The sequence below is a fragment of the Chiloscyllium plagiosum genome, unplaced genomic scaffold, assembly GCF_037043375.1.
Source record: "Chiloscyllium plagiosum isolate Xiang-an unplaced genomic scaffold, Cpla_swu_hap1 HiC_scaffold_31, whole genome shotgun sequence".
Classification (NCBI taxonomy): domain Eukaryota; kingdom Metazoa; phylum Chordata; class Chondrichthyes; order Orectolobiformes; family Hemiscylliidae; genus Chiloscyllium; species Chiloscyllium plagiosum.
This window is the reverse complement of record NW_028270169.1, coordinates 36,726,407-36,753,855: the sequence shown is the minus strand read 5'-3', so window position 1 is coordinate 36,753,855 and position 27,449 is coordinate 36,726,407. Positions and strand designations below refer to the sequence as shown.

Genomic DNA, 27,449 nt, shown 5'->3' with positions numbered 1-27,449 from the left:
GCTAGCCTTCTGCCTTCTAGAGTTTAGAAGAGTAAAGAGTGATTTGATCAAAAGATATAAGTTCCTGAAGGGCTTTTTCAGGTTAGATGAGACGATGTTCCTTCTTATGAGAGAATCTATAATTAGAGGTCACATTTAAAAATCTCCCATTTAAAACCAAGATGAGACAAATTATTTTCCCTCAGAGAATCATGAGACTCTGAAACTTTCCCCAAAAAGGTGGTAAATCAGTCCTTGAATATTTTTTAAAGCCGAGATATGTAGATTCTTGTCGAGCAAGGAGTTGAAAAGTTATCAGGGGTAAGTGAAATGTGGATGTGAGGTTACAGATTAGCCATGACCTTGTTGAATGGCAGGGTAGACTCAAGGGGTGACTGGTCTATTCATGCTCCTAAGTCATACATTAATATAAACTATTTCCTTTTTAAAATGAGAATGATTTGCATTTATATAGCATTTCCACCACCACCGGTTGTTCCAAAGTACTTTACAGCCAATGAAACATCTTCCAGGTTTAGGAAATGTGGCGGAGTTTGTTATTTTGCATATAACAAACTCCCATAGAACTGTGTTAACAACCAAATGATCCGATTTTGTAATGTTGCTTGAGGGATCAATATTTTTTAGGACACAAGAGTAACTCCTCTACTCCTGTTTGAAAATAATCCATCTGAGAGGACAGGTAGAGCCTTTCTTTAACATTTCAACTGAAAGATAACACATCTGACAATGCACCACTGCCTCAGTGCTACAGGGCTGTTTGTTGCACCAAAGTCCTTGAGCAGAGCTTTAAAACACAAGTTTCTCACTCAAAGTGATCTATAGTTGACACACAATCCTTACTTCTTAACATGGGTGACTGCACTTCTTAGGCCACCACATTCTGAAGATCTTGTAGAACATTGTTGATTATTGCTTAAGAGATCTTCTGCTTTAGAGATTAGATTTTCCAATACTCAGAGAAAATTATTTGCTAGGTATTATCGACTGAAAAAGGCCAACATGTTAGTACAAGTTCCTGCTAGCAAGAATTGACTCTGACTTAGTCATTTTACATAGCTATTATCCCAATATCATTTGGAGTGACATAAATTAAGTCAGCAATTACGTAAACTAATTTGTGATCTGTGTATCTTAATACCACAATGTGCTGTATTTATCAATTAAGACCATAAGACATAGAAGTAGAATTAGGCCACTCGGCCTAACGAGTCTGCTCTGCCATTCTTTCATGGCTGATACATTTCTAACCCCATTCTCCTACTTTCTCTCTGTAACTTGTAATCTACTTACCAATCAAGAGCCTATCTATCTCTGTCTTAAACGCCTACAATGACCTGACCTCCACATACTTCTACGGCAATGAGTTCCTCAGATTCACCATTTTTAAAGTGAAGGAATTCCTCCTCCTTTCAGTTGTAAAGGGTTATTTCTTCACTCTGAGCCTGTGCCCTCAGTTCCTTCTCTCTTTTACTGGTAGAAACATCTTTTCCTAGTCCACTCTACCCAGGCTTCTCAGCATCCAATACGTTTCAAACAGATTTTGTCCCCACACCATCCTTCTAAACTCCAATGAAGACAGATCCAGAGTCTTCAACCATTCCTCACATGATAAACCCTTCATCCCCGGGATCATTCTTGTAAACCTGCTCTGGGCCCATTCCAATGCCAGCACATCCTTCCTTATTTACAGGGCACAGAACTGCTCACAATGTTCCAAAGGCACGTGCACCTCAGCAGTAGATTTCAGTTCTTGTATTCTAGCCCTCTTGAAATGAATCCTAACAATGCATTTGCCTTCCTAACTGCCAACTGAACCTGCATATTAACCTGAAGAGAATCTGGAACTAGGACTCCCAAGTTCCTTTGTGCTTCAGATTTCCAAAGTCTTTCCCCATTTAGAAAATAGCCTATGCCTTTATTCTTCTCACCAAAGTGCATAACCTCACACTTTCCAACATTGTATTCCTTCTGCCACACCTTTACCCACTCTCCTAGCCTGTCCTTCTTCAGCCTCTCTGCTTCCTCAATGCTACTTGTCCATTCACCTACTTTTGTGTCACCTGCAAACTTAGCAACAGTACCCTGTTCCTTCGTCCTGATCTATTTTATAGAATGCACTGGAAAAATAATAATTGGAAAGTCTCCTGAGGAGCTTCGCACTGAAAAGGGAGACTGTCAGCACTCAGTAACCTATTAAATACGATTGGTTCAATCATTACTTACCAGTCCTGTATTAATACACTAGTCCCTCATCCTGTCAGATGTTGTCGTAGCCTCTTTCACACTTGTTACTTTCCCTCTCTGCTGACCAAGCTGATATGAAGACATCTGCGATTCCGACATCTACTGCATCTCCCGTACAAACCGTGGCCATCAACAATGCTGCAGATATTTCTGTGATTGTCCTGTACTTTGTTTTGGTGATTGGTGTCGGACTATGGGTAAGTGTTTTTTTTCCCTCACTCTGTTTGGGTCCTGCTCTTAGAATCATAGAGTCATAGAGATGTACAGCATGGAAACAGACCCTTCTGCCCAACTTGTCCATCCCAACCCAATCTAGTTTGAACTGGCCCATATCCCTCTAAACCCTTCCTATTCATATACCCATCCAGATGCCTTTTAAATGTTGCAATTGTACTAGTGTCCACCACTTCCTCTGGCAGGTCATTCCATACACATACCACACTCTGCATGGAAATGTTGCCCCTTAGGTCTCTTTTATATCTTTCCCCTCTCACCCTAAACCTATGCTATCTAGTTCTGGACTCCCCCACCCCAGGGAAAAGACTTTGCCTATTTATCCTATCCATGCCCCTCATGATTTTATAAACCTCCAGAAAGTCATCCCTCAGCCCCCGACGCTGCAGGGAAAACAGCCCCAGCCTGTTCAGCCTCTCCCTATAGCTCAAATCCTCCAACCCTGGCAACATCCATGTAGATCTTTTCTGAACCCTTTCAAGTTTCACAACATCTTTCCGATAGGAAGGAGACCAGAATTGCACGCAATATTCCACAGTGGCTGAACCATTGTCCTGTACAGCCACAACTTGACCTCCCAACTCCTGTACTCAATATTTTGACTAATGAAGGTTGGCATACGAAACACCTTCTTCACTATCCTATCTACCTGCAACTCCACTTTCAAGGAGCTATGAACCTAAACTCCAAGGTCTCTTTGTTCAGCAACATTCCCTAGGACCTTACCAGTAAGTGTATAAGTCCTGCTGAGATTTGCTTTCCCAAAATGCAGCACCTCACTTTTGTCTAAATTAAACTCCATCTGCCACTTCTCAGCCCTTTGGCCCATCTGACCAAGATCCCGTTGTAATCTGAGGTAACCTTCTACGCTGTCCACTACACGTCCAAATTTGGTGACATCTGCAAACTTACTAACTATACTTCTATGCTCACATCCAAATCATTTATATAAATGATGAAAAGTAGTGAACCCAGCACCGATCCTTGTGGCACTCCACTGGTCACAGGCCTCCAGTCTGAAAAACAACCCTTCACCAACACTCTCTGTCTTCTGCCTTTGAACCAGTTTTGTATCCAAATGGCTAGTTCTTCCTGTATTCCATGAGATCTAACCTCCTTGGGGAACTTTGTCAAACGCCTTACTGAAGTCCATATAGATAACATCTAACACTCTGCCCTCATTAATCCTCTGTTACTTCTTCAAAAAACTCAATCAAGTTTGCGAGACATGATTTCTCACGCATAAAGTCATGTTGACTAGCCCTAATCAGCCCATGCCTTTCCAAATACATATATATCCTGTCCCTCAGGAATCCCTCCAACAACTAGCCCTCCACCGACGTCAGGCTCACTGGTCTATAGATCCCAGGTTTGTCCTTATCAATATACCGACCACTGCAGCGGACAGCTGGAACCGACAACCGGAAGCGACAGATTCAAACCACTACAAATGCCAGAGGAAAGATCACAGAAGCGCTTCACAGGAGGCTCCCAAGCACTGAGGATGTCACCTAGACAGGGGACGAAACGTCTGCAACACAAATTCCCAGCTCGGCGATCAGAACCACAACAACTTATCACCTTTCTAAAACAGTGGCACCACGTTAGTCAACCTCCAGTCTTCCGGCACCTCACTTGTGACTATCAATGACGTAAATATCTCAGTAAGAGGCCCAGCAATCACTTCCCTAGCTTCCCACAGAGTTCTAAGGTACACCTGATCAGGTCCCGGGGATTTATCCACTTCCATGCATTTCAAGACATTCAGCACTTCCTCTTCTGTAATATGGACATCTTTCAAGATGTCACCATCTATTACCCTCTGTTCTATTTCTTCCATGTCCTTTTCTACAGTAAATACTGATGCAAAATACTCTAAATTGATCAGTCTCGAGTCCCAGCATATCATTATAGAGGGAGATTTTAACTGTCTCATGGATCCCACAGTAGACAGGTTGCCCAAAGGCCGCCCGATACCCTCTGTAGAAACTAAACAATTAGTAGATCTGTGTGTGGAGTTAGGGTTGGTGGACATCTGGAGGCATCTCCACCCTATAGGCAGGGATTTTATGTATTTTTTCCAATCCATACAGATGTCACACCAGGGTTGATTTTTTTTCTGACCCCCATGATAACCCTGGACTTTTGGCATCTTGTACAATTGGTAATATTACCATCTCCAATCACGCTCCAGTGTACCTACTGGTTAAGATTAAGAATGCTATAGCAGGCCTGAGGCGCTGGCGAATGCATCCCTTTATTCTTAAGGATAACAAGTTTGTGGAGTACTTCTCTAAGGAATTTAGAGCGTTCCTAGACATTAACTCAGGCTCAGTTAGTAGCCCGAAAGTCCTTTGGGAAACTGCCAAAGCCTATGCCAGGGGTTAGTTATCTCCTACTCTACCAGTAGAAAGCGGCAGAAGGCGAGCAGCAATGTCTCCTTGAAGGCAGCCGAGAAGGCTTACTCTGACAGGCCCTCGTTGCCGAGCTACAGAGGATTACAGTTCTGCAGTCTGCATTGAATTCTGTGCTCACACAGACAGCAAAGAAGGAGCTTACCTTCACAAAACAAAGATTATATGAGCATGGTGATAAACAAGACAAGTACCTAGCGTTTTTCGCCAGGAAAAGGAGTGCCCCTCAAGCCATTACATCAATTGGGGAAGCGTCTGGGAACCTAACATACAATTACAAAAACATTAATGCAACATTCCAGAGATTTTACTCTGAATTATACCAATCTAAGAGTTGTGAGGAGGGGCTGGCCAAGATGGAATCCTTTTGTAAGGATCTGGAGTTCCTAGGTGTGACCCCCGAACAAGCGTTTTTTCTCAATGTCCTCCTGCAACAGGTGCAGGAGGCTGTGAAACAGCTTCAGACTGTGCTTCTTACAGGTCCATTTCACTTTTAAATGTGGACTTTAAAATCCTCTCTAAGACTCTTACGTTAAGGCTTGAAACTGTGTTACCTTCTATTGTTAAAGAGCACCAGGGCTTCATAAAGGGCCACAGATCCCCCAATAATGTTAGGAGACTACTTAATGTAATTCAAGCACGTCAACAACAGTCAATACAGGGATTGGTGGTTTCTCTAGATGTGGAGAAAGCATTTGATCGAGTTAAGTGGCTGGACCTTTTTTATACAGTAGAACGGTTTGACTTGGGCGAAGCCTTTATAAGATGGGTAAAGGTTCTCCACAGTGACCTTCTCACTGCAGTCATCATCAATGGGATATGATCAAGCAAATTTAGCATTTTTAGGGGCAGCCAGCAGGGCTGTCCCCTTTCGCCTCTGCTTTTTATGTTGGTGATTGAACCGTTGGTGGAGGCCATTCGTAGGTATCCTAATATATCAGCTCCAGAAGTGGGGTCAATATTACCTAAGATTTTGTTGTATGTGGACGATGTCCTCATTAATTTGTCAAATCCAGCAGTTTCATGCCTGGCCTGATACAATGCATTAGCTCGTTTGGCACAAGATGAATTTTGCAAAATCAGAGGCTATGCCTATGGGTGGTCTTACAAAGGTGCTAGGTCTTGATTGCGAATCTCGATTCTCATTTAAGTGGTCATATTCATCATTCCTGTCCTTGATCAGTTGTTTAAAGCTAATTTTGTTCAATTATTCGACAAAATCAAACAAGACCTTCAAAGATGGGAAGCGCTTCCGGTCTTGTGGTTAGGTCGGTTAGCTCCCCTATTTGTTGTACCCATGAATATTCTCCCCTATTTGTTGTACCCATTATGGGTACTTGCCCTGATTTTCAATAAGAGGAGACTGAACAGTTAGTTCAGTTCTTTTATTTGGCATTGTAAGCAGTCCCTTATTAAATTAGCTAAACTGCAGTTGCCTCACAGACTGAGGGTAGTGGATCTCCTGGACATTAAAAATTATCAACTAAGCTCACTTTCATCTTACGTGAGTAATTGGGCTTGTGGGGACCCTTTTTCAGTATGGTTAGATATCAAAACCTCTCAGGCAAAGTGCCCCCTTACTAGTTTGCTGTTTTTGGACAAAATGAGGACAGTTAAGGAATATTGCCATAACCCAATAGTTATCAATACTGTTAAAGTATGGAGGGCAATTTGGCAGAGGGAAGGCAATATTGGCAAAATATCTTTTCTTACACCTGTAGTGGATATGCCTGGTTTTCAACTGGGGATGATACATTCAGGATTCAAATATTGGGCAGCTAGGGGTGTGTCTTGCATGCGTGATTTATTTGAGAGGGACACAATATGTATTTTAATCAATTAGAGCAGAAATATGAGCTATCTAGCAGGGACCTCTTTAGTTTTTTTCAAGTTAGGGATTTTATTCAAAAAAAGACTACATTTTGACTGATCCCTACAAGTCCAACATAGAGAGGGGGGTGCTCAGTGCTAAGAGTACACATTCTGTCAGCACTTTGTATCATCAGTTAGGAGACAGCCCCTCAGATGAGTTTGATCGACTCTGCAGGGTGTGGGAGAAAAAGCTAGTCATTGAGATCTCCTCAGAGGCATGGGAAAATATTTGGGAAAACGCAAGTAAAATATCAATAGAGCCCATTCTTTACAGGTGAAGATTTTCCACTTGGCTCCGGATCGTTTGTCAAAACTTAAACCAGGGGTATCTTCAACATGCCCCAAGTGTAGAGTTAGTACGGGCACTCTTATCCATTGTCTCTGGTCCTGTGGTAGGCTTCAAACATACTGGAGCACTATGGCAGGTGCAATGAAGAGATTTTGGGTGTAAGGGTGGAGAAGGGTCCAATCTCTTTTCTTCTTGGTCTTCCCAGTGTATTCCCTGTGGATGCACATAAGAACAAACTTTTCAACATCCTCATTTCTTGCATCAGAAAGAACATCTTGTTAGTTTGGGTGTCCGAAAATCCCCCGGGCCTGTAGGGTCGACATAAGATTGTTATGGAGTATATCCCCTTGGATTTTCTTACAAATATGGTACACCACAAAACTGAGAATTTCTACAAGACATGGTGGCCTTTTTTGGAATACTGGAGACAGATTTGTCTGCCACACTAATAAGGGCTTTTATATAGCCATAATGATTGTGCTTTACGGGTCCAATATCCAGAGAGGGGGATCTGTGAATGTATGAATATGTGATAAGTAATGCTCTCGATATTCGAGAGTTAGTGTTTTGTTTTGCTGAGCTATGTTATTAATATTATTTATTTAGTTAAGTAGTTAGTTGGGGTATTATTAATATATTTTTATGTATTTATACATTTGTACATGAGGGCAGTTTGGGTTTTTAAAATTTTATTTGGTGTTCTCTCTTTGTATTGTTTTGAATTGTATTGTTTTGTAATTGTTGTAATTTTTAAAAGTCTAGTTTACAATAAAATATATTTATAAAAAAATGTCAGATTAGGACAGTAGCTTTTAAGTAAGTTAAAGTAGTCTAACTAAAGGAGGTGACTGCAGATTCTGTCTACTAGAATTCAAGCAGCAGAACCCCTTTGTCTGAATGAGATGTTGATCACTGTAGCTAAAAAGGGTCTCTCAACAGATCCACATAAGGAAGGGGATGCTCATCACTACATGGTCAGTAAGATGCATGGTCAGTTTGCTCAAGATTTCATCAGAGCGAGACAAAGGCCAAGAGAGTTTATTGAATATACCTTTGGAAATCTGTTTCAAAATGTAAGTTTGGTGCAACGAGGGATAAAGATGCTTTAATTATGGTTTACTGCAAGAAGTAAGTTCTCTAGAATGAGAGATGGCCAGGCATGCATAAGGCATAGATCAAGAGGCTGACTTGCAGTGAGACCAGTGGTTTAAAGATGCCACAAACCACAGCATAACAATGAGTACAGGGAAAGATTGGTGAGAAGAATTACTGAAAAGTTTTAGTCTTTAGAGTAAAAGTAAGGTCTTCAGTTTGTGTTTAGGTTTCCAGTATTTTTCTTCTTTTAGTTTATGAAAACAAAATATCATCACAGTGAAGTGGATAAAACAAAGAATTTAGAGTGCTGAATTTGCAAATTACATTATATATGATAGCGATGGTGGGACAGGTGATGTGTTGCTTCTACAACATGTGGAAGTTACTGAACACCAATGTGATTCCCAGCAAGTTCATCTATAGTCAGCGTTTGTGACAAAAGGAATTTCAGATCAAATTTGACCCACATTAGGGAAGGGAAGGTTAACTGAACATTTTACTCGAGAGGGTGGTCACAGCCACCAGAATATGTAATTCAAAATTGATCCGTGTTCAGGGACAGGGAGAATGTGACTGCAGCTGAAGCAGGCTTGAGGACCTAGGGGGTTAAAATTGAGGAGCCTTAGCCACTGCAATTGTTGAACAGTTATGAGGTTCTTGCAGGTTGTGCAGTCAAGAGTGAAAACTACAGGGAGGATGAGCAAACCCGACTATGGCACCCAGGTACAGGGAACCATTCAACTGATATAGAGGAAATAGGAATGTAATAATAGTGGTAGGGGGATGTACAATTAGGACGAAGATATTGTTCTCTGAGCAGGATTCCTGAAGGCTGTGTTGCCTGCCAGGTGAAGGATATCTCCTTATTTGGAAATGAAGGCGAGGGGTCCAGGAGTCGCTGTCCACATTGCTACCAATGACATTGATAGGACTAGAAAGGAGATGCTGCTGAAAGTTTCTGAATAGTTAAGAGTTTGATTAAAAAGCAGAACCTCTAAGGTAATAGACTCTGAATTACTACCTGAGCCACAGGCAAACTTGCACAATGTAAATAAAGTCAAGGAGTTAAATATATGCTTAAAGATTGATGTGGGTGAAATGGCTTTCAGTTCATGGGGGAGCGGCACTAGTTCTGGGGTAGAAGGAGCTGGTCAGGTGACATGAGCTTCACTTGATCCATGCTGGTATCAGTGTCCTTGCAAATTAAATAACTAAGGGTGTAGATAGAGCTTTAAACTAATTAGAGGGAGGGTTTTGAAGAAGGGAAATATAGCCTTATGAAGCAAAAAGATGTGGCATCTTTACAGGGCAGTTATTTGGATAATGATACCCAGGGAGGGCTAGGAAGGAACATAATAACAAATAAAGAAACACAGCAGTAAATAACATCAAGGGGGAAAATGGTACAAAGACAAAATTAATAGCTCTTCACTTGAATATGTGTAGTATTCAGAACAAAGTAAATAAATTAACCAGACTAGTTAATGAGTATAATCTTACAGCCATTATAGAGACAGGGTTATAAGGAGATCAAACCTGGAAACTGAATAATCAGGGTTATGTGACCTTTTGAAAGGACAAGCAGGAAGGAAAGAGTGGTGGGTGGCATTATTAGTATGGGATAGAACAAATATGATAGTAAATTATGGTCAAGGAAATGAAGATGTAGATTCACCACAGATGGCGATAAAAATAAAAAGGAGAAGAAGACACTGATAAGAGTAGCCTAAAGTACCGTCAAAAATAGCTGTATGTTGGAACAGAGAATAAATAGAGATAATGAAGGCATGTAACAAAGGCAGTAAATTATTCATAGCTGATTGTAATCTTCATGTAGATTGGAATAGTAAGATAGGTAGAGGTAGCATGAAGAAGAATTCATAGTATGTATTCAGGACAGTTTCTTAGAACATTATGTTGTGGAATCAATCAGGGATCAGACTATTCTGAATCTGGTGATACATAATGATGCAAGTTTAATAATTGATGTCAGAGGAAAAGATTCCCGAAGGAACAGTAACCAGAACATGGTAGAGTTTAGCATGCACTTGAGTATGAGGAATTTGAGTGAGAAGCAACTGTTCTAAATGTAAATAAAGATAATTACAAAGGAATAAATTTAGTGCCAGCTGAAGTGGGTTAGGAAAGGAGATTAGCAGTAAAACCACAATAGTAGACATTTAAGAAAATATTCCTGGCTCAGAGCAAAGATATCCCAGTAAGTAAGGGACAGGTCAGCTATGGTTAACCAGGGAAGTTAAGAACAGCACCAAATTGAAAGAAAAACCATACAATATAACAAAGATTAATCATAAACCAGTAGAAGACAAGTAAAAAAAGAATACAAACCTTGAGGGTAGCTTGTAAGTAATATCAAGACATACAACAAGAGCTCCTTTTAATAAAAAGGAAGGAAGAGAGAGGCTAAAGTGAACATCGGCCCCTTAGAGAATGAGGCATGGGAAATAATAATGGGGCGTTAGGAAATGACAGAGGAAGTTAATTAATACTTTGCATCAGTCTTCACAGTAGAAGATACTAATAGTATTCCAAAATCACATTTAAAAAGGGCAAAAGGAGGAGAGGAAATAAATATAATGACTAACATTAGAGAAAAAGTGTGAGATAAACCAATAAGATAAAAGGCAATGAAGTCCCTTGGACCTGCTAGCAATCTTTCAAAATCCTCAGATTCTGAAAAGTTCCAGAGGAATGGAAAGCTGCCAAGATAATACTTTTATCTATAAAGATAAGACAAATAAAAGGTACGTATGAGCCAGTTAGCTTAATGTCTGTCATCGGAAACAAGTTAAGAGTCTATTAAAAAGGATGTAATAGCAGAGCATTTAGAAATACATTAATATGATCAAGCAGAGGCTTCACAAAAGGGAAATCACATTTGAAAAATTTCCTGGAATTCTTTGAGGACACAACTAGTAGGTAAACAAAGGAAAAGCAGTGGATATAACATTTACTGGAGTTCCAGAAAGTTATGACTACTTAATAAGAGAAGTGTTCACAGTATTAGAATTGTATATAAACACGGATAGAAGATTGATTTTAACTAATAGAAGACAGAATTTGGATAAGGAAGCATGTTCAGGATGGCAACAAGCAACTAGTGATGTGTCACATGGATCAGTGCTGGGGCCTCAATGGAGCCAGTCCAAAGAAGGCTCACTAGACTGATCTCAATTTTGGAAGGACTGTCTTATGAAAAGAGTTTGAGTTGGCTGGGCCTATCCTCACTGGCGTTTAGAAGAATGAGAGGGAACCTTATCAAAACATATAAGATTCTTAGGGGACTGGACATGTTAGAAGTTGTCACCCTTTGTGGGAAAGTCTAGGACCAGAGAGCATCATCTCATATTAAAGGGTTGCCCATTTAAGACAGATGGAGGGCAATGAATCTGTGCAAATCTTTATTTCAGAGGGCTGTTGAGGCTTGATCATTAAATATATTCAATACTGAGATGAAGAAATTTTTGATCAGTAAGGGAATCAATGGTTCTGTGGTAAAGACAGGAAAATGAAGTTGAACAGTATCAGATCAGTTATTATCTTATTAAATGGTGGAGCAAACTCAATGGGCTGAATCACCTACTTCTACTCCTACAACTTATGACCTTATAGTTTGTACCCCAACACCCATTGACTCTAGTTTTATTGGAGTTCCTTGATCTCATACTTGGTCAAACGCTGCTTGATTAGCTGTTCTAAAATAGTAACATCGCATAAACACACCCTTGACGGAGGCAAATTCAGTAAAATAGATTGCCTCACCTGCAATTCTCCGGTCCAGGAGGAAAGAACATCAAGACAGAACTTTGAGAGAGAGAGAGAGAGAGAACTCAAATATTTTTTGAGATGTATGTATAGCAGCTTTCAAACCCCACCAACTACTGAAAATTAAACTAAAATCCTGGTTCTGTGGGAGCTTGACCAAACCCTTCATGCTGCTTCTATTGTTCTAAGTTAAAAAGAAAACAAAGCTAGCTGGGCTCAGAGCAGACAACTCGGTTCCAAGTTTAGATCATAGAATTCCTACAGTGTGGAAACAGGCCCTTCAGCCCAACAAGTGCACATTGACCCTCTGAAGAGTAACCCATCCAGACCATCCCCCAAACTTATTACTCTTCATTTACCCCTAACTAATGCATCTAACCGACATCCCTGAACACCGTGGGCAATTTAGCATGGCCAATTCACCTAACCTGCACATCTTTGGATTGTGGGAGAAAACCAGAGCACCCAGAGGAAACATACACAGATACAGGGAGAATGTATAAACTCCACATAGACAGTCGCCTGAGCCTGCAATTGGACCACACTTGCTTTCAAAAGAAACATGACAGAATAATTCCTTCTCAAAGGCATATCTCCTAACAACATTGAAACACACAATAAACAATTAGGAAGCATGTAGCTAGTGATATATTGAAAGAAAATAAATGGGGGTTTCCGCGCAGTTGAATATCCCACCAAACCTTAGACTCAGGAAGACTCCTGAGGTTTTTAAACATCACAAACATGCCCCAGAATGGATGTCTTGCCTCCAGCTGCAAGAATCCCATTGTTGCCTGTAGGGAAAAGTGGTTTGGCATGGAATATGAGAAAAACCTGAATTCAGCAAGACCACTTGAAATAGACAGGATCTACAGGCATTTGGAGAGGCAAGGACTGATTAGGGATAGTCAGCATGGCTTTGTGCATGGGAAATCACATCACTCAAACTTGATTGAGGTTTTTGAGGATGTGACCAAGAAGATAGATAAGGGCAGAGTGTTAGATGTTGTCTACATGGACTTTAGCATGGCCTTCGACAAGGTTCCACATGATAAACTGATTAGTAAAGTTAGATCACTTGGGATCCAAGGAGAGCTGATCAATTGGATGCAAAATTGGCTTGATGTGGGAGAGATGGAGGGTTTTGGTAGAGGGTTGTTTTTTGGACTGGAAGTGGTGTTCCACAAGGATTAATGCTGTATCCACTATTGTTTGTCATTTAAATAAATGATTTGGTGAGACAATAGGAAGCATGGTTAGTAAATTTGCAAATGACACCAAAATTGGTGGTATACTGGACAGTGAAGGAGGTTATCTAGGAGTACAGCGGGATCTTGAAAGCTAGGCCAATGGGCTGAGGAGTGGCAGATCATGTTTAATTTAGATAAATGCGAGGTGTTGCAATTTGATAAGACAAATCAGGGCAAGAATTACATAGCTGACCCTAAGGCCTTGGAGAATGTTGTTGAACAGAGACATCTGTGGGTGCAGACACATAGCTCCTTGAAAGTGGTGTCACAGGTAGCCAGGGTGGTGAAGAAGGCATTTGGCATGCTTGTCTTCACTGGTCAGAGCATTAAGTATAGGAGTTGTGATGTCATAATGCAACTGTACAAGATATTGGTGAGGCCACTTTGAATTTCTGCATATAATTCTGGTCTCCCTGCTATAGGAAGGATACAATTGAATTAGAAATGGTGTGGAAAAAGAATTACCAGGATGTTACCATGACTGGAGGGTTTTAGTTATTAGGAAAGGATGGATAAGCTGGGAATTTTTTCACTGGAGAGTAGGAGGTTAAAGAGTAACTTTATAGAGGTCTATAAAATTATGAGGGGAATAGATAAAGTGAATAGCAAAGGTCTTTTCACTACGGTCGAGGAATTCAAAACTAGAGGGCATAGTTTTAAGGTGAGAGGTGAAAGATTACGAAGGGACCAAGGGGCAACTTTTTCACTCAGAGGATGGTTCAGGTGTGGAATTAATTACCAGACAAAGTAGTAGATGCTGGTACAATTAGAACATTTAAAAGGCATTTGGACAGGTACATGAATAGAAAAGGTTTAGGGGACATGGCCATAATGCAAGCAAACGCGACAAGTTTAGTTTGGGAAACCTGATTGGCATGGATGAGTTGGACCAAAGTGTCCGTTTCTGTACTGTATGGCTGTATATGATTCTAAATCAGTGCCAAACTCAAACTTTGTTGTTCCAAGACCCTTAACTCTCAGGGAGAAAGTCACAAGTTGATGGAGTCGATGTAAATGCTTGTGGAGAGCAGAAAAAGACCATGATCTGGAAGGGATTTGTAAGAGTCAAGCACTTTAAGCATGAAAACCAAAGCCAGAACTGTGTAAGATTTTAAAACAACCCTTTTCATTGACAGCCCACCTGTGTTAGTTGGAAAAAAAGCTATTATCAATTGTTCCTACAATTTCAATTGCGTTCATTGTTGATTATTCCCAAGGGCTGTTCTTCCAACAGAGGTCATTAAGCATTCTTGATTGAATTTCAAAAGCTACAGAAGCACTTCTCTCAGTCAGGGAACTTACATTTTATTGACAGTTTGAAGGGGTTACAAAAACTGTCTTTGAAGTGGTTATTGATTAGAAGTTTGCTTTTTCTTTAGCAGATTGAAACCTTAAAGGGATCTGAAAACTTCAGACGGGTTTTATGTATGTGAATTCTTTTTAGAATCAAGTGTGTATGAGTAAGAAGCTACATTAGAATTTCTTTCTGAATCGCATGGCCCTGAGATCTGCCCATTGTGGAAACTAATTGAGCAGCTTTGGAGTTGTCATGGAGGCATGGACATGAGATGGTTGGTGTAGAAGTAACATAGGGAGTATGAGGTTCACGCTAAGGGTATGAGGGGTTGTGAAAGATGAAAGCTAAAAGATGCAAAAGCCTTTTTTTTGCAAATGGATTGAAATGAGATGAACTGAAGTGTGCCTCTAATCACTCTGCCTTGTCACTGGCCTGCTCCATGGCCACTCAAAATCTGCTTTCAGATCAAGTGGCCTAACTCTATCCCCACTCTCTCTACGTCCCTAGAGTGAAAACTTCTTCTAATAGTGTCACTTAATTAAAGGGAATGTGTCAAGTTGGTACATTTCCCTGAAACAAGCTATCCATCTCAGTGATGAAAATCTGACCCTCATGGTCTAGTCTGTGCCATGAAGAATGGCTACTTGGGTGAGCTACCATAGACTGGCCAATGCATTTGTAATTGACCACTGTTGACACATCCAAAATAGAAAAGAGAACTGGAGGAGGTGATGTAAGAAAGTTTCTGCCTACACTTCAGGTTGCAGCTACAATTGCAGTTTTACAAATTTAAGATTTATATTTCATATCAGCCTAAATTGCAGTGTAAACCCTGAAAAATGGTCCACCTTGACTCCTGAACAAAGCAGGTGGTACATTCAGCAATATAATACTGTCTTCATTAAACATGAACCATCAGTCTAGGTTAAAAACTGGCATGAATCTGTGTATTTACATTTAAAGCATAATACATTAAAAGTTACCCTGCAATAATATTAAAAAAAACATATTTAACACAATACTCTCCTAATATGTACATGAATATATTACCTTAATGCAAAGTTTGTGAAGGTTTGTAGCTCATGATTCTACGGACTACCAAAAACCAGGAGCCCCCCTCAGATCCATAGTCTCACTACCCGGAACACCAACTTACAGACTGGCCAAAGAACTACACGCAAGACTGAAATACCTAGTAGAAGAGTCACAGCACTCCATCCACTCCACCCAGGAATTCCTAAAAATCATCAAAAACACCAAAATAGAGGAAGACGAAGCAATGATCTCATTCGACGTAACAGCACTATTCACCTCCATCAACATTGACCTGGCAAAGGAAACACTTACCACACTTTTAGAAGAGACCATCACACACACACCAACCACCATCAATCACATTACCAAAGAAAACATCATGAAGCTAGTGGACCTGTGCCTCACCACCCACTTCACTTTCAACCACATAGTCTGCAAACAAACCAACGGCACACCCATGGGATCTCCGCTATCAGGATTCATAGCAGAAGCGGTAATGCAAAGACTAGAACAAACAGCCCTACCAACCATCAAACCAAAAATCTGGGTCCGCTACGTAGATGACACATTTGTCATCACAAAACAAAACAAGATAGAAGAGACATTTAACATCATCAACAACATCCTCACAGGCATAAAGTTCACCAAAGAGGAAGAAACCGACAACAAACCCGCATTCCTGGACGTCACAGTCGAAAGAAAGGACAACGGAGAACTACAAATCTGGGTATACAGAAAACCGACAAACACTGACCAAATACTTAACTACACCAGCAACCATCCCAACACACACAAACGAAGCTGTATCAGAACACTATTCCAACAAGCCACCACACACTGCAGCACAGATGAGCTTCAGAAAACAGAGGAGAACCACCAATACAATGTATTCAAGAAGAACGGATACTCAAACAATACAGTGCGCAGATTCCTCAAGAACAAACCACGACAAGCAGACCAAACACAGCCAGAAACCCTAACCACCTTACCATACATCAAAGAAGTTTCAGAAACGACAGCCAGACTACTAAGACCCCTCAGAATCCTAGTAGCACACAAACCCACCAACACTCTCAAATAAAAACTAATAAACTTAAAAGACCCAGTACAACCCATGGACAAAACCAACGTCATCTACAAAATTCCATGCAAGGACTGCCACAAAGACTACATAGGACAAACAGGAAGAAAGTTAGCCACCAGGATACATGAACACCAGCTAGCCACAAAAAGACACGCCCTCTCTCCCTCGTAGCCCTACACACGGATGAAAAAAACCACCATTTCGACTGGGACAACACATCTATCCTAGGTCAGGCTAAGCAAAGACATGCCAGAGAATTCCTAGAGGCCTGGCACTCCAACCACAACGCCATAAACAAACGCATAGATCTAGATACCATCTATCAACCCCCCAGAAAATGAGCAGGAAATGACATCACCACAAACCCCAGGAACCCCATCCAGGAGAAAGATATAAATAGAAAGCAGGAGACAACAGCTTCGCTTCACTTGGAGGTCACCACTGATGATGTTACCGAGCCAGGTAATGAAACGTCTGGATATCAAACCTACAGCTCAGCGAGCAAACCTACACCCCGTATTACCTTAATATCAGAGTTTATTTCAAAAGGGAAGAAAACTGATTTCTCCAATAGTTTCCCTGATCTTGTATACACTGAAAGGGTTAACAATAATCTTGTAATGCAATGCAAGGATGAACAGTCAAGTTTCTTACTGAATGAAGAGGGATATAGTTAATTTAAGAGTAAGGTCATTGCCCTTATAAACTACATTTCAGAATACTCCATCTGACCCTGTAAAAGTTTACAGAGCAAAGAGTCAAAGGCCGTCCAAATAATTACAAGGGAAAATTACTGAGGAATTTTAATTACATAGTAATTTAACACAATTGTCAGAATAAGCTAAAAATTAAAGAACATTGCATCAAAGCTCTTGTTTACTCTGTTAGTTTACTGACTGGAACAGATCTTCATTTTGAAAGGAAACCTGCTGCGATGTGATCTGTGGGGGCTGTTAAGGAGGAAGTAAATGGAAATGTTTGTCTTTTTTTTGGTCCTTCTTCCAGAATGCCTTAACATTATCAGGAGGTTGTCATTAGCGGTGGAGAAGGATGAAAACATGTAGGAACTCCTGCACAGAACAGAATTTTCAAAGTGTTAGGCATTTTAAATTAACACTCGGATGGAATTTGAATGGAAAAAAACTGTCTCAACGTAAATGACACTAACTTGGAGGGTGGTCCTAAACTGGCCTCAGTTAGATGCTAATCCTCAAATGATTGTGATATTGGCTTTGATCTGGAATTTGCTTTTCATCAGTATGTTGGTCTTAAATTAACTGAAGGCTGCCCACATTTAAAATGGAGATCATGTCCTCATTGCTATTTTTCAGATGTCTTGATCTATCAAACAAAAGGGTTAAAAGTTGTGCTTTTTTTGTATTACATTAAAACAGAGACTCAAGCTTTTCCTCTCCTATGTATTTCTTTGCAACAAACAATGTGAATCTATATTGTGCCCTCTCTAAGACTCTCTCTGCCTCTAGTATGGAGTCATATAATGTACACAATATTCTACCTGAGGTCATATTAGTATTTTATATAGGATCATTATTATCTCCTGGCTTTTATAATTCTTGTGAAAAGATCTAAAGTGCTTCTTATGGTGCTGTTTTAATTTCCTGTGAGCCTATAGTCCTAAATGGTGATGTGGTGGTAATGACATTGGGCAGGGATATAGGTCAAATCCCATTACAGTTGGGATTTAAATTTATTTGATGAATTAGAAGGCAATGGTTATAGATTATTGATCAATTGATTCTAATAACCCATAATGTCCTTCAAGAAAGCAAGTCTGCTGTCCTCATGGTCTGGTCTTCATGTGACTCTACACAGCAATGTTGCTGACTCTTAACTGCCCTCTCAGAGTCCTCAGCTCATGGCCAATGAGGGAAGATGACAAATACTGGCTTTAACAGTGATATCCATATCCCTTGAAATAACAAAGCAATTCTAATTAAGAAGTTCTACTGCTAATGAATCATATCTCACACACTTCAGACCTGTCCTACTCTTCTATACCTTATCAATATCCCTTACAGCTTCCTTTTCTCTTCCGAAATACTAATTGTGCCTCCTATTTTGATATCATCTGCAACTTTCAACACCTGCTGAGTACCCATTTAAACCATTAACATATTTTGTGAACAGAAGTGGCTCCATAACAGGAAATTGTTGGGGGAAACCAACTTCTGAACCAAGCCGATAAACTGCCGTTAACTCTGATTCTGTTATCTCCCTTCGAGCTATTTTAATCCAGTTTGCTATCATCCCTATGATTTGATACTGTAATATTTCATATGACATGTTGTTAATAGTCTTTCAAAGTTTCAGGTACTCTCTCTATATATATTGCATGTCCCATTTACAACGTCACATGAGCAAAGAATTCTGTCATTTTGTGAGGTACAATGATCTGTCTTGAAATCTACACTGGACACTTTAAATATGTTTATTTCAATGACAATTTCATCTCGGTTAAAGGGGTTAAAGCATTTCCCTACTCCAGATATCAAGCTCACTGGCATATGATGATCTAGATTAACTGTTTTTTTAAAAAAATGGGTGCTACATTGCTACTATAGAGCTCCAACACATGTCTGCACTCAAAATAGATCTGAAATATAAATTCAAATGGCTCACTAATTTTCCTATCCTCTGCCTCAGCATTTTAAGCTGAATAATTACTGAGTCTTTGCAATTTGTTTTCTTGTCTAATCAATTTATGGAACCTTCTATTTATTCAAAATAATATCATTTATCTTATATTCAGTTACTTAAAGGAATTAATTCTTGTCCAATATCCATCTCCTCAGTAAAGAATATTAAGTTAATTCTGTTTAATGAGGCAGTGGTGTTTGCTGCTGAACTAATAGGAACATTTTCTGGGAGATTTTGGAGGCCACTTTGCTCTTTCGCACAGTACAGAAATTGCAGACTGGCTTAAATCTGCACCACCAATTTCAGAAGAAAATGCCTCAGAGACAATTTAAGCAATTTCATTTCACCATTTTATCGATCAATAAAATTAGCACATTTGCACATATATGCCATGTTAGTGGCATATTATGATCTTTTGTTTAAACATGGAGGATTGGAAATGCAATAGGGCAGAATTGGATGGCAGCTAATTCATTTGACAACACTGCTGTAGCAGAGTTACAGGAGATAGAACATAGAACATAGAAGAATACAGCGCAGTACAGGCCCTTCGGCCCTCGATGTTGCGCCGATCCAAGCCCACCTAACCTACACTAGCCCACTATCCTCCATATGCCTATCCAATGCCCGCTTAAATGCCCATAATGAGGGAGAGTCCACCACTGCTACTGGCAGGGCATTCCATGAACTCACGACTCGCTGAGTAAAGAACCTACCCCTAACATCTGTCCTATACCTACGCCCCCTTAATTTAAAGCTATGCCCCCTTGTAATAGCTGACTCCATACGTGGAAAAAGATTCTCACTGTCGACCCTATCTAAACCCCTAATCATCTTGTACACCTCTATCAAGTCACCCCTAAACCTTCTTTTTTCCAATGAAAACAACCCCAAGTGCCTCAGCCTTTCCTCATACGATCTTTCTACCATACCAGGCAACATCCTGGTAAACCTCCTCTGCACCCGTTCCAGTGCCTCCACATCCTTCCTATAATATGGCGACCAAAACTGCACACAATACTCCAGATGCGGCCGCACCAGAGTCTTATACAACTGCAACATGACCTCAGTACTCCGGAACTCAATTCCTCTACCAATAAAAGCCAGTACGCCATATGCCTTCTTCACCGCACTATTTACCTGGGTGGCAACTTTCAAAGATCTGTGTACATGGACACCAAGATCCCTCTGCTCATCCGCACTACCAAGTATCCGACCGTTAGCCCAGTACCCCATCTTTTTATTACTCTTACCAAAGTGAATCACCTCACACTTAGCTACATTGAACTCCATTTGCCACCTTTCTGCCCAGTTCTGCAGCTTATCTATATCCCGCTGTAACCTGCCATATCCTTCCTCACTGTCTACAACTCCACCGACTTTCGTATCATCCGCAAACTTGCTCACCCAACCTTCTAACCCCTCCTCCAGGTCATTTATAAAAATGACAAACAGCAATGGTCCCAAAGCAGATCCTTGCGGAACACCACTAGTGACGGCACTCCAAGATGAACCTTTGCCATCAACTACTACGCTCTGTCTTCTTCCAGCCAGCCAACTCCTAATCCAAACCTCCAACTCACCCTCAATGCCATACCTCCGTATTTTTTGCAGTAGTCTACCATGGAGAACCTTATCAAACGCCTTACTAAAATCCATATACACCACATCTACCGCTTTCCCCTTGTCCACCTCCTTAGTCACCTTCTCAAAGAATTCAATAAGGTTTGTGAGGCACGACCTGCCCTTCACAAAACCATGCTGACTATCCTTGATCACATTATTCCTATCCAGATGTTCATAAATCCTATCCCTTACAATTCTCTCTAAGACTTTGCCCACAACAGAAGTGAGACTCACCGGTCTATAGTTACTAGGGTTATCCCTACTCCCCTTCTTGAACAAGGGAACCACATTTGCTAGCCTCCAATCTTCTGGCACTACTCCTGTAGACAACGAGGACATGCAAGTTATGCAATTTCTATTCAGAAGCAAAGGAGAAGGATGAGCATGAGTCATTCCTGATGTCTGGGAGGTGAGGTACTGTTTTCTGAAAAGGTTATCTAATCAAGGCTTCCAAATAATCTATCAGCCAGAAAGCTTTATGTTCCTAACAGTGCATAGGCGTCACAGGCAGGAGATAGCCTGGGAATTCTGTTAATTTCTGCAACTTGGACGAGTTGGACGAAGGGTCTGTTTCCATGCTGTACATCTCTATGACTCTATAACTTGCAACCAAGTTCACAAGGTTGGCAGAGTACTGCCAGGAACAGTAAAAGTCACCACATCCTTTAATTTTATTTCTTTATTTCCCTCCTCTCTTCCGCCAATGTTTCCAGGGGTCGACTTATGACATAAGCAACACATGTCAGCAAAGCAATTGGCAAGTTATTGCAATTTTATTTGGTAGATCCAATCAGCAAATTTTGTTCCCTACAGATTCCAGATTAATGGGCTCAAGCCAAAAGGCTTTTCGAAATGATTTGATTTCACAGAGTCTTGGGCCTGCATTCAGAAACTACTGATGAGAAACTACATGCTGCTACAGCCTTACAAGCTCAGGCTCCAGGGTGCTGATCTTAGTACAACATAGCTCCCATTGCTCAGTCACAGTTCTTAGAGCAAAGGTACAATTAATCCTTTAGTCTGTAACACTCTGCCCTCTTCTGGCTTTATTCTTGGTGAATACATTTGGTGGCAGTGCATGTGAACTGGAATAGAATGGAGTGGAACATCAGTATGTTACAAGGTTTACCGTCTTCCTTACCTAACTCAACATGGTCTCTCCACAGGGTTAGTATTAATGCCAAAGCTGCCTCCTGTTAACTTCTAATTTTTCAGTCCAAACTAGAAGGAAGGAAGGAATGTTATGTATCAAAGACGACTTGGAATGATTATGATCTGCTATGTGTATATTTTGTTTTTTTTAGTCTATGTGTAGAACCAATCGGGCAACCGTTGGTGGATATTTCTTAGCCGGGAGGAACATGCGATGGTACACAGTGAGTAATGTTTATTTTATTTATTTTGTTAGCAACATCGTCTTAAATTATAGAAAACCATATAATTACCATAAACCTGAAATTAAGGAAATTGAAATCAATTTTAATCTACAACTAGGCCAGTATTGGACATTAGAAATTAGAAACAATTAGTTTAGTTGGCAAGCTGCAGATATATAAGTGAAAACACACATGATTGATTAATAAGTCTGTAAACCCATTAAGAATTAAACTTTCTGGCTCTAAGACTGGAAACAGCAGTAACTTCCAAGGCTATTGAAAGGTAGAGAAATTACCACATTAGGTGTTTATCCCCAAATCAACTCAACAGGTTTCAGATATCTACAACATTCAACTATGCCTCATTTACATGGGAGTTGATTGCATCCAGCTTTCTGAACTGAAAGGTCACAATGCTAACTTTCTTTGATACCCATTGGAATCCTTAAACTCTTTTTTCTAACCAAGACTCCAATCCTGCAGTATGAGGTGGTTTTGATTTGAAAGAAACTTAAGAGTCTTTCTCTTTCTCTCTTTCCCCTCCAGGTTGGAGCCTCACTGTTTGCCAGTAACATTGGAAGTGGACACTTTGTCGGATTGGCAGGTACAGGGGCAGCAAATGGCTTGGCCGTTGGTGGCTTTGAGTGGAATGTAAGTGCAGTGAATTAATCACTTTGTTGCATTTTATGAATTCCGATCATTGCGTCTTTGAGATTCTAAATATGTCCCCACAATGGACTATATCATCACTGCAGTTTGACACGCAAAGATTATTTTCCTCCTGTTAAAGGGCAGTGTTCTTTTTATTAATTTGCTCTGTCAGCTTTAAGAATTTTATAAATGGAAGTTGTTCATTAGCAGTTATCAAATCTTGTTTTTCCATACTCATCTTCCCAACATGCAATTACTTCACATTTCTCCATGTTGAATGCTAACTGCCATATTTCTGTACATTTTAGTATTTGATTTATGCCAACCTAAAGCCAAAAACTATAGTAATCACTATTATTAGTGTCAAATTTTATATCATCTGCAAACTTTATAATGCCACTGCTTACACTAGGATCTGGATTTGTATTCAAATTGAAAAAAGTGAAGGATCCAAAATTTATCTTTGGATAACATTAGTGCAAATCATCACTGTCACCAGGTTCCCAAATTACTTGTTAATATGAATGTTACTTTCTTCAAATCACCAAGAATCAAACACATTAATATCCCCAATATTCAGGATTCTGAGATATTACTGCTTCACTGACTACATTCATTACCATCTCTACATCACCAGTAATCCTTCAGGATTAGTGATATTGCATATCCCTCATTATCCAGAAATTTTTGGTGTTATGCAGCCTTACTGTTCCTGGATTCTAGGGATCAGATATATACATTTCATGTGCAAATATATCATATTGATAACATTTAATTGAAATTTGTCATTTTGTAGTGAATACTTCCCTCACATCTAGCAACTAGAATTCATCTCAGTTTTTTATCAATATTCTTATGGCCAATTTTCCTCTGAACTTTAGATTCAAAGCTATTCATATTTCATGCTATTGAAGTCAAGACCCAATGTTTTGTTTCTTTCTCTAAGACATTCTTTTCCTGAAATGGTATCAACTTAAATATCTCATCAGCTCTCATGCCCTTTTCCAGCTTGATTCTGGTTGTCTCAGTAATAAAAAAAAGAACAATTTGCCCTGTTTAATTTTGGGATTTGCTTCCCACAGGCCCTGTTTATTGTGCTACTCCTGGGTTGGTTGTTTGTCCCAGTCTATCTGACAGCTGGGGTGAGTATGAGATTCAACTTCCAGGGAACTATTCCAATATTTGTATCATACAATATCCAGATGAGGAGTGAATTTACCTAACACATTGTGACATCCAGTAACTTGGAACAAGATTCAACGTTGGATGCCACGAGTAGGGTTCACTTAACTTTGGATGTTAAGAGATAAAATGACATCTACAATTTTATATTATCATAAAACTTTCCTGAATTTTATTACCATAGTCTTCGATGGATATCGCCTATTTTACATGACTACCAAAGTGTAAATTGCTACCAGTACAGTTAGTCCAGCTATAACCCACATTTGTTTTAACGCTATTTGGCTATAACACAATTGAAGAGTTTGGTCCATTATTTTTAGAATGCAGACTTGCCTCACCTTTTTTGGTGATAAATTGATTCTGGTCCCATTGGTTTAAATGGTGCTCCTATTTTCTTATAATGCAAGATTGGACGGGGATGGAATTATCACATTATATCAGAATAGACTTGTATATCAAACATAATTTGACTTCTGGTCCCTATTAATGTCTCCAGGAAACAGTTTTGATCTGCTGGTCTTTCATAATCAATTATTTACCTTGCCTCTTTCAGAGTTAAATTGATTCATTGTCTATCTGAAAAAGGAGAAAAATCGAAGATGGATATATGTGCCCACTACTTAGCATCATGTATTCTTTTTCAGGTCATCACTATGCCCCAGTACCTGATGAAGAGGTTTGGAGGAAATAGAATCAGGTTCTACCTCTCTCTCATCTCTCTCTTTTTGTACATATTTACCAAGATCTCAGTGAGTATTTCCACACATTCATCACTTTTTTCTTGACTGTCTTTACAAAACCTCAATCTGCTGCTTCAAAGATACCCTGATGGAGAAATCTCTTCATACGAGTTCCTGAAAGTCATACTCTGTCTATAATTTGATGTCTAGGGCCATTGTTCTGATAGAAAGATTCATATTTTAAGGCAATTCAGTCTTTTTATTGATCCAAACCTGATAATGTGTCTCCCTCTTTAATTTCACTCCTATTGACATTATTTGATTGTCTGACAGGTGGACATGTTCTCTGGAGCAGTCTTCATCCAACAAGCTCTGGGGTGGAACATCTATGTTGCAGTAATTGCACTGCTAATTATTACCTGCATCTATACTGTGACAGGTAGGCTCAGAAGATCAGGTCGATGAATATCCTATTTAGGTGGACAATTCTGCAGTTGACAACTGAAAAATTGAGAATGTGATAATTAGAAAAATTGGCCAGAACAACAACTTTAAATGTCTGATACATACTGAGTTAGTTGATGGACCTGGTATCAAACTGAACCCGACAAGTACATCAAGTATCTTCACATCTTTGGTGTGTACTGATTTCACCCTCTATAGAATTGAACCCTACAAATAAAAAGGTTCTGACTATAATCTCTGCTCTGTATTCAGTCAGCTGATAATAGATGTGGTAATGAGAGCTGTGTCAAAATTGGCCTAAGTGAACAATGTTTGGAAGGAGAAAAAAAATGGTTTCTGCATTCAACTATATTCAGTGTGTAATGACTGAGGTTGAAGGAGACCACCATCACTCTAGTTCCACGACTCCATAGGTTGCAATGTGAAATTAAAACACCTTTTTCCAAGTACGAAGCTGACTAATTAAATAGCTTTAATATATGAGGTTTTAAACAACAAAGTACATCAACAGGGTTCTTAATCAAGCAGTTAGAGATTTATTATCAAAGAACATAATCAATAAAGATGCAATAATTGGATAAAGACACAAAGTACGAGAGAAGTATAAATGCTTATTCATCTAAATAGTCCCCAAACACATAGGCAAATGCACTCAATTCAGGAAAAGAGAAACTGAAAAATGGCTTTCTCTACAGAGACTGGCTTTCTGAAAAAAAAAACCACGTTGACCAATGCTGCTTTACTGGGCAAATCATTAATCATGAATGGTTGTCTCAGGCGTCTTCCAGTCATAGCTTGCTCAGGATATATAATCTTGAGATCTTCAATCACTCTTTCAAAAGGACAAAAAAACGAGTTTTCTTTTCAGAAAATGGAGAGATCAGCTGGTTCCCTATTCTGAGCAGGGTCTACTCAAACAGATCCAGATAAAACAAGCACCTCCCAAGTCCCAGCAAGGGTATATAGCTAGACAGGTAGTTATCACCAGTCACATAAATTATAAAAATCCTTGTTTTGATAAAACACCTCCAAATTCCACAGTGAACCTTCAGTTACCTGTTTTAAATAAACTATTTTCCACAATCTTTTTTAAAAGTCCTCCAAGTAATACTAAATAATAAACATTTTCAGAAGAAGGTGACTCATTGCAAGGCTTCACTGATGTGGACAGGATCAAATCTGGCTTGATTATTTTCCCACCAATGAACAAGTTATGTGGCACAAACTGTCTAAGTGTCTATCTTGCAAGTGAATTGTGACTCTTAGAAACTCTCAATGTCGGTATTGACAGGGATAATGGCCTATTGGATAAAATTCCAAGCTTTTACCCTTTTCTCGAAATCAATTGCCGTCATTCAGATAACTCTTATAAACGTAAATCCTCTGGTTCAAAATATAAAAAGTGTTTTTATTTGATTTTGCAGAATAATCTGGATTTACTCTTTAATTGCAAGGCTGAGAGTGCATAGTCAGAATTCAGAAAGGTACTGATAAGTCAAAGTAAAGCTAGTTTACTGGAAACAAATATGCATACAAAGTTTGTTGTGTTAAGGGCCATTACTGTGACAAGTTTTAAAGAATACGTTCTGACTTAGACCTTGTAATTGCATATTTGAGAACCATCCATTACCTATAGAGATGTACCAACAAAATTAGATCTGGTTTTCTTGATTGAATAGTGCCTTAATTCAACAAATTATTTTAGAACATTGCATTTTCAAGCTTTTCTCTATTCCCAGTGCTACTGTGAGTTTTTGGCCGAATTGATGTTACCTTTGGTCAAAAGAGCAAAATAAAGGAAGAACATAGCCATTTACTATTTTCATATCACTGTGTCCAACAAATGGACAACGTTGCTGTACTCTTTCCAAAACAGCAATTTGTTTCGGTCGATAAAACTAACATGTTAAGCAATATCTTCAATAAGATGTTCCTCTTTTAATTTTTAACTTACACCAACAAAAGTGGTAAGTGACTGTGCAATTAAAATTCCTCAATCATGTTCTGTTGCAGTTATTCTCGAGACCTTTCACCCCATGGCTCTGTAAACTTTTACAGGGTCGCTTGGAATATTTTGGAATACCAATTGACAATGACTGTGCTTCAATATTAACCACGCACCTTCCCATTATAGTTATAAGGTTATGTTTTGACCCTTATACGGTAGGAAGAAACCTTAATATCCTGGAATAGTTTTATCCCTTT

The 27,449-nt window shown here is 39.6% G+C and overlaps 1 protein-coding gene across 1 annotated transcript in view; it reads left to right on the top strand.

Annotated features, from left to right (window-relative positions):
• The first annotated feature begins 2,308 nt into the window (after positions 1-2,308).
• LOC122564089 (sodium/glucose cotransporter 2) overlaps positions 2,309-27,449 on the top strand; it is a 62,551-nt gene continuing 37,410 nt past the window's right edge. Inside the window, exons 1-6 of the mRNA XM_043718624.2 lie at positions 2,309-2,444; positions 22,192-22,263; positions 22,810-22,914; positions 23,997-24,056; positions 24,744-24,848; positions 25,113-25,218. Coding sequence (XP_043574559.1) covers positions 2,322-2,444; positions 22,192-22,263; positions 22,810-22,914; positions 23,997-24,056; positions 24,744-24,848; positions 25,113-25,218 — 571 coding nt within the window. The 5' untranslated portion in view covers positions 2,309-2,321. The remainder of the gene's footprint in view (positions 2,445-22,191; positions 22,264-22,809; positions 22,915-23,996; positions 24,057-24,743; positions 24,849-25,112; positions 25,219-27,449) is intronic.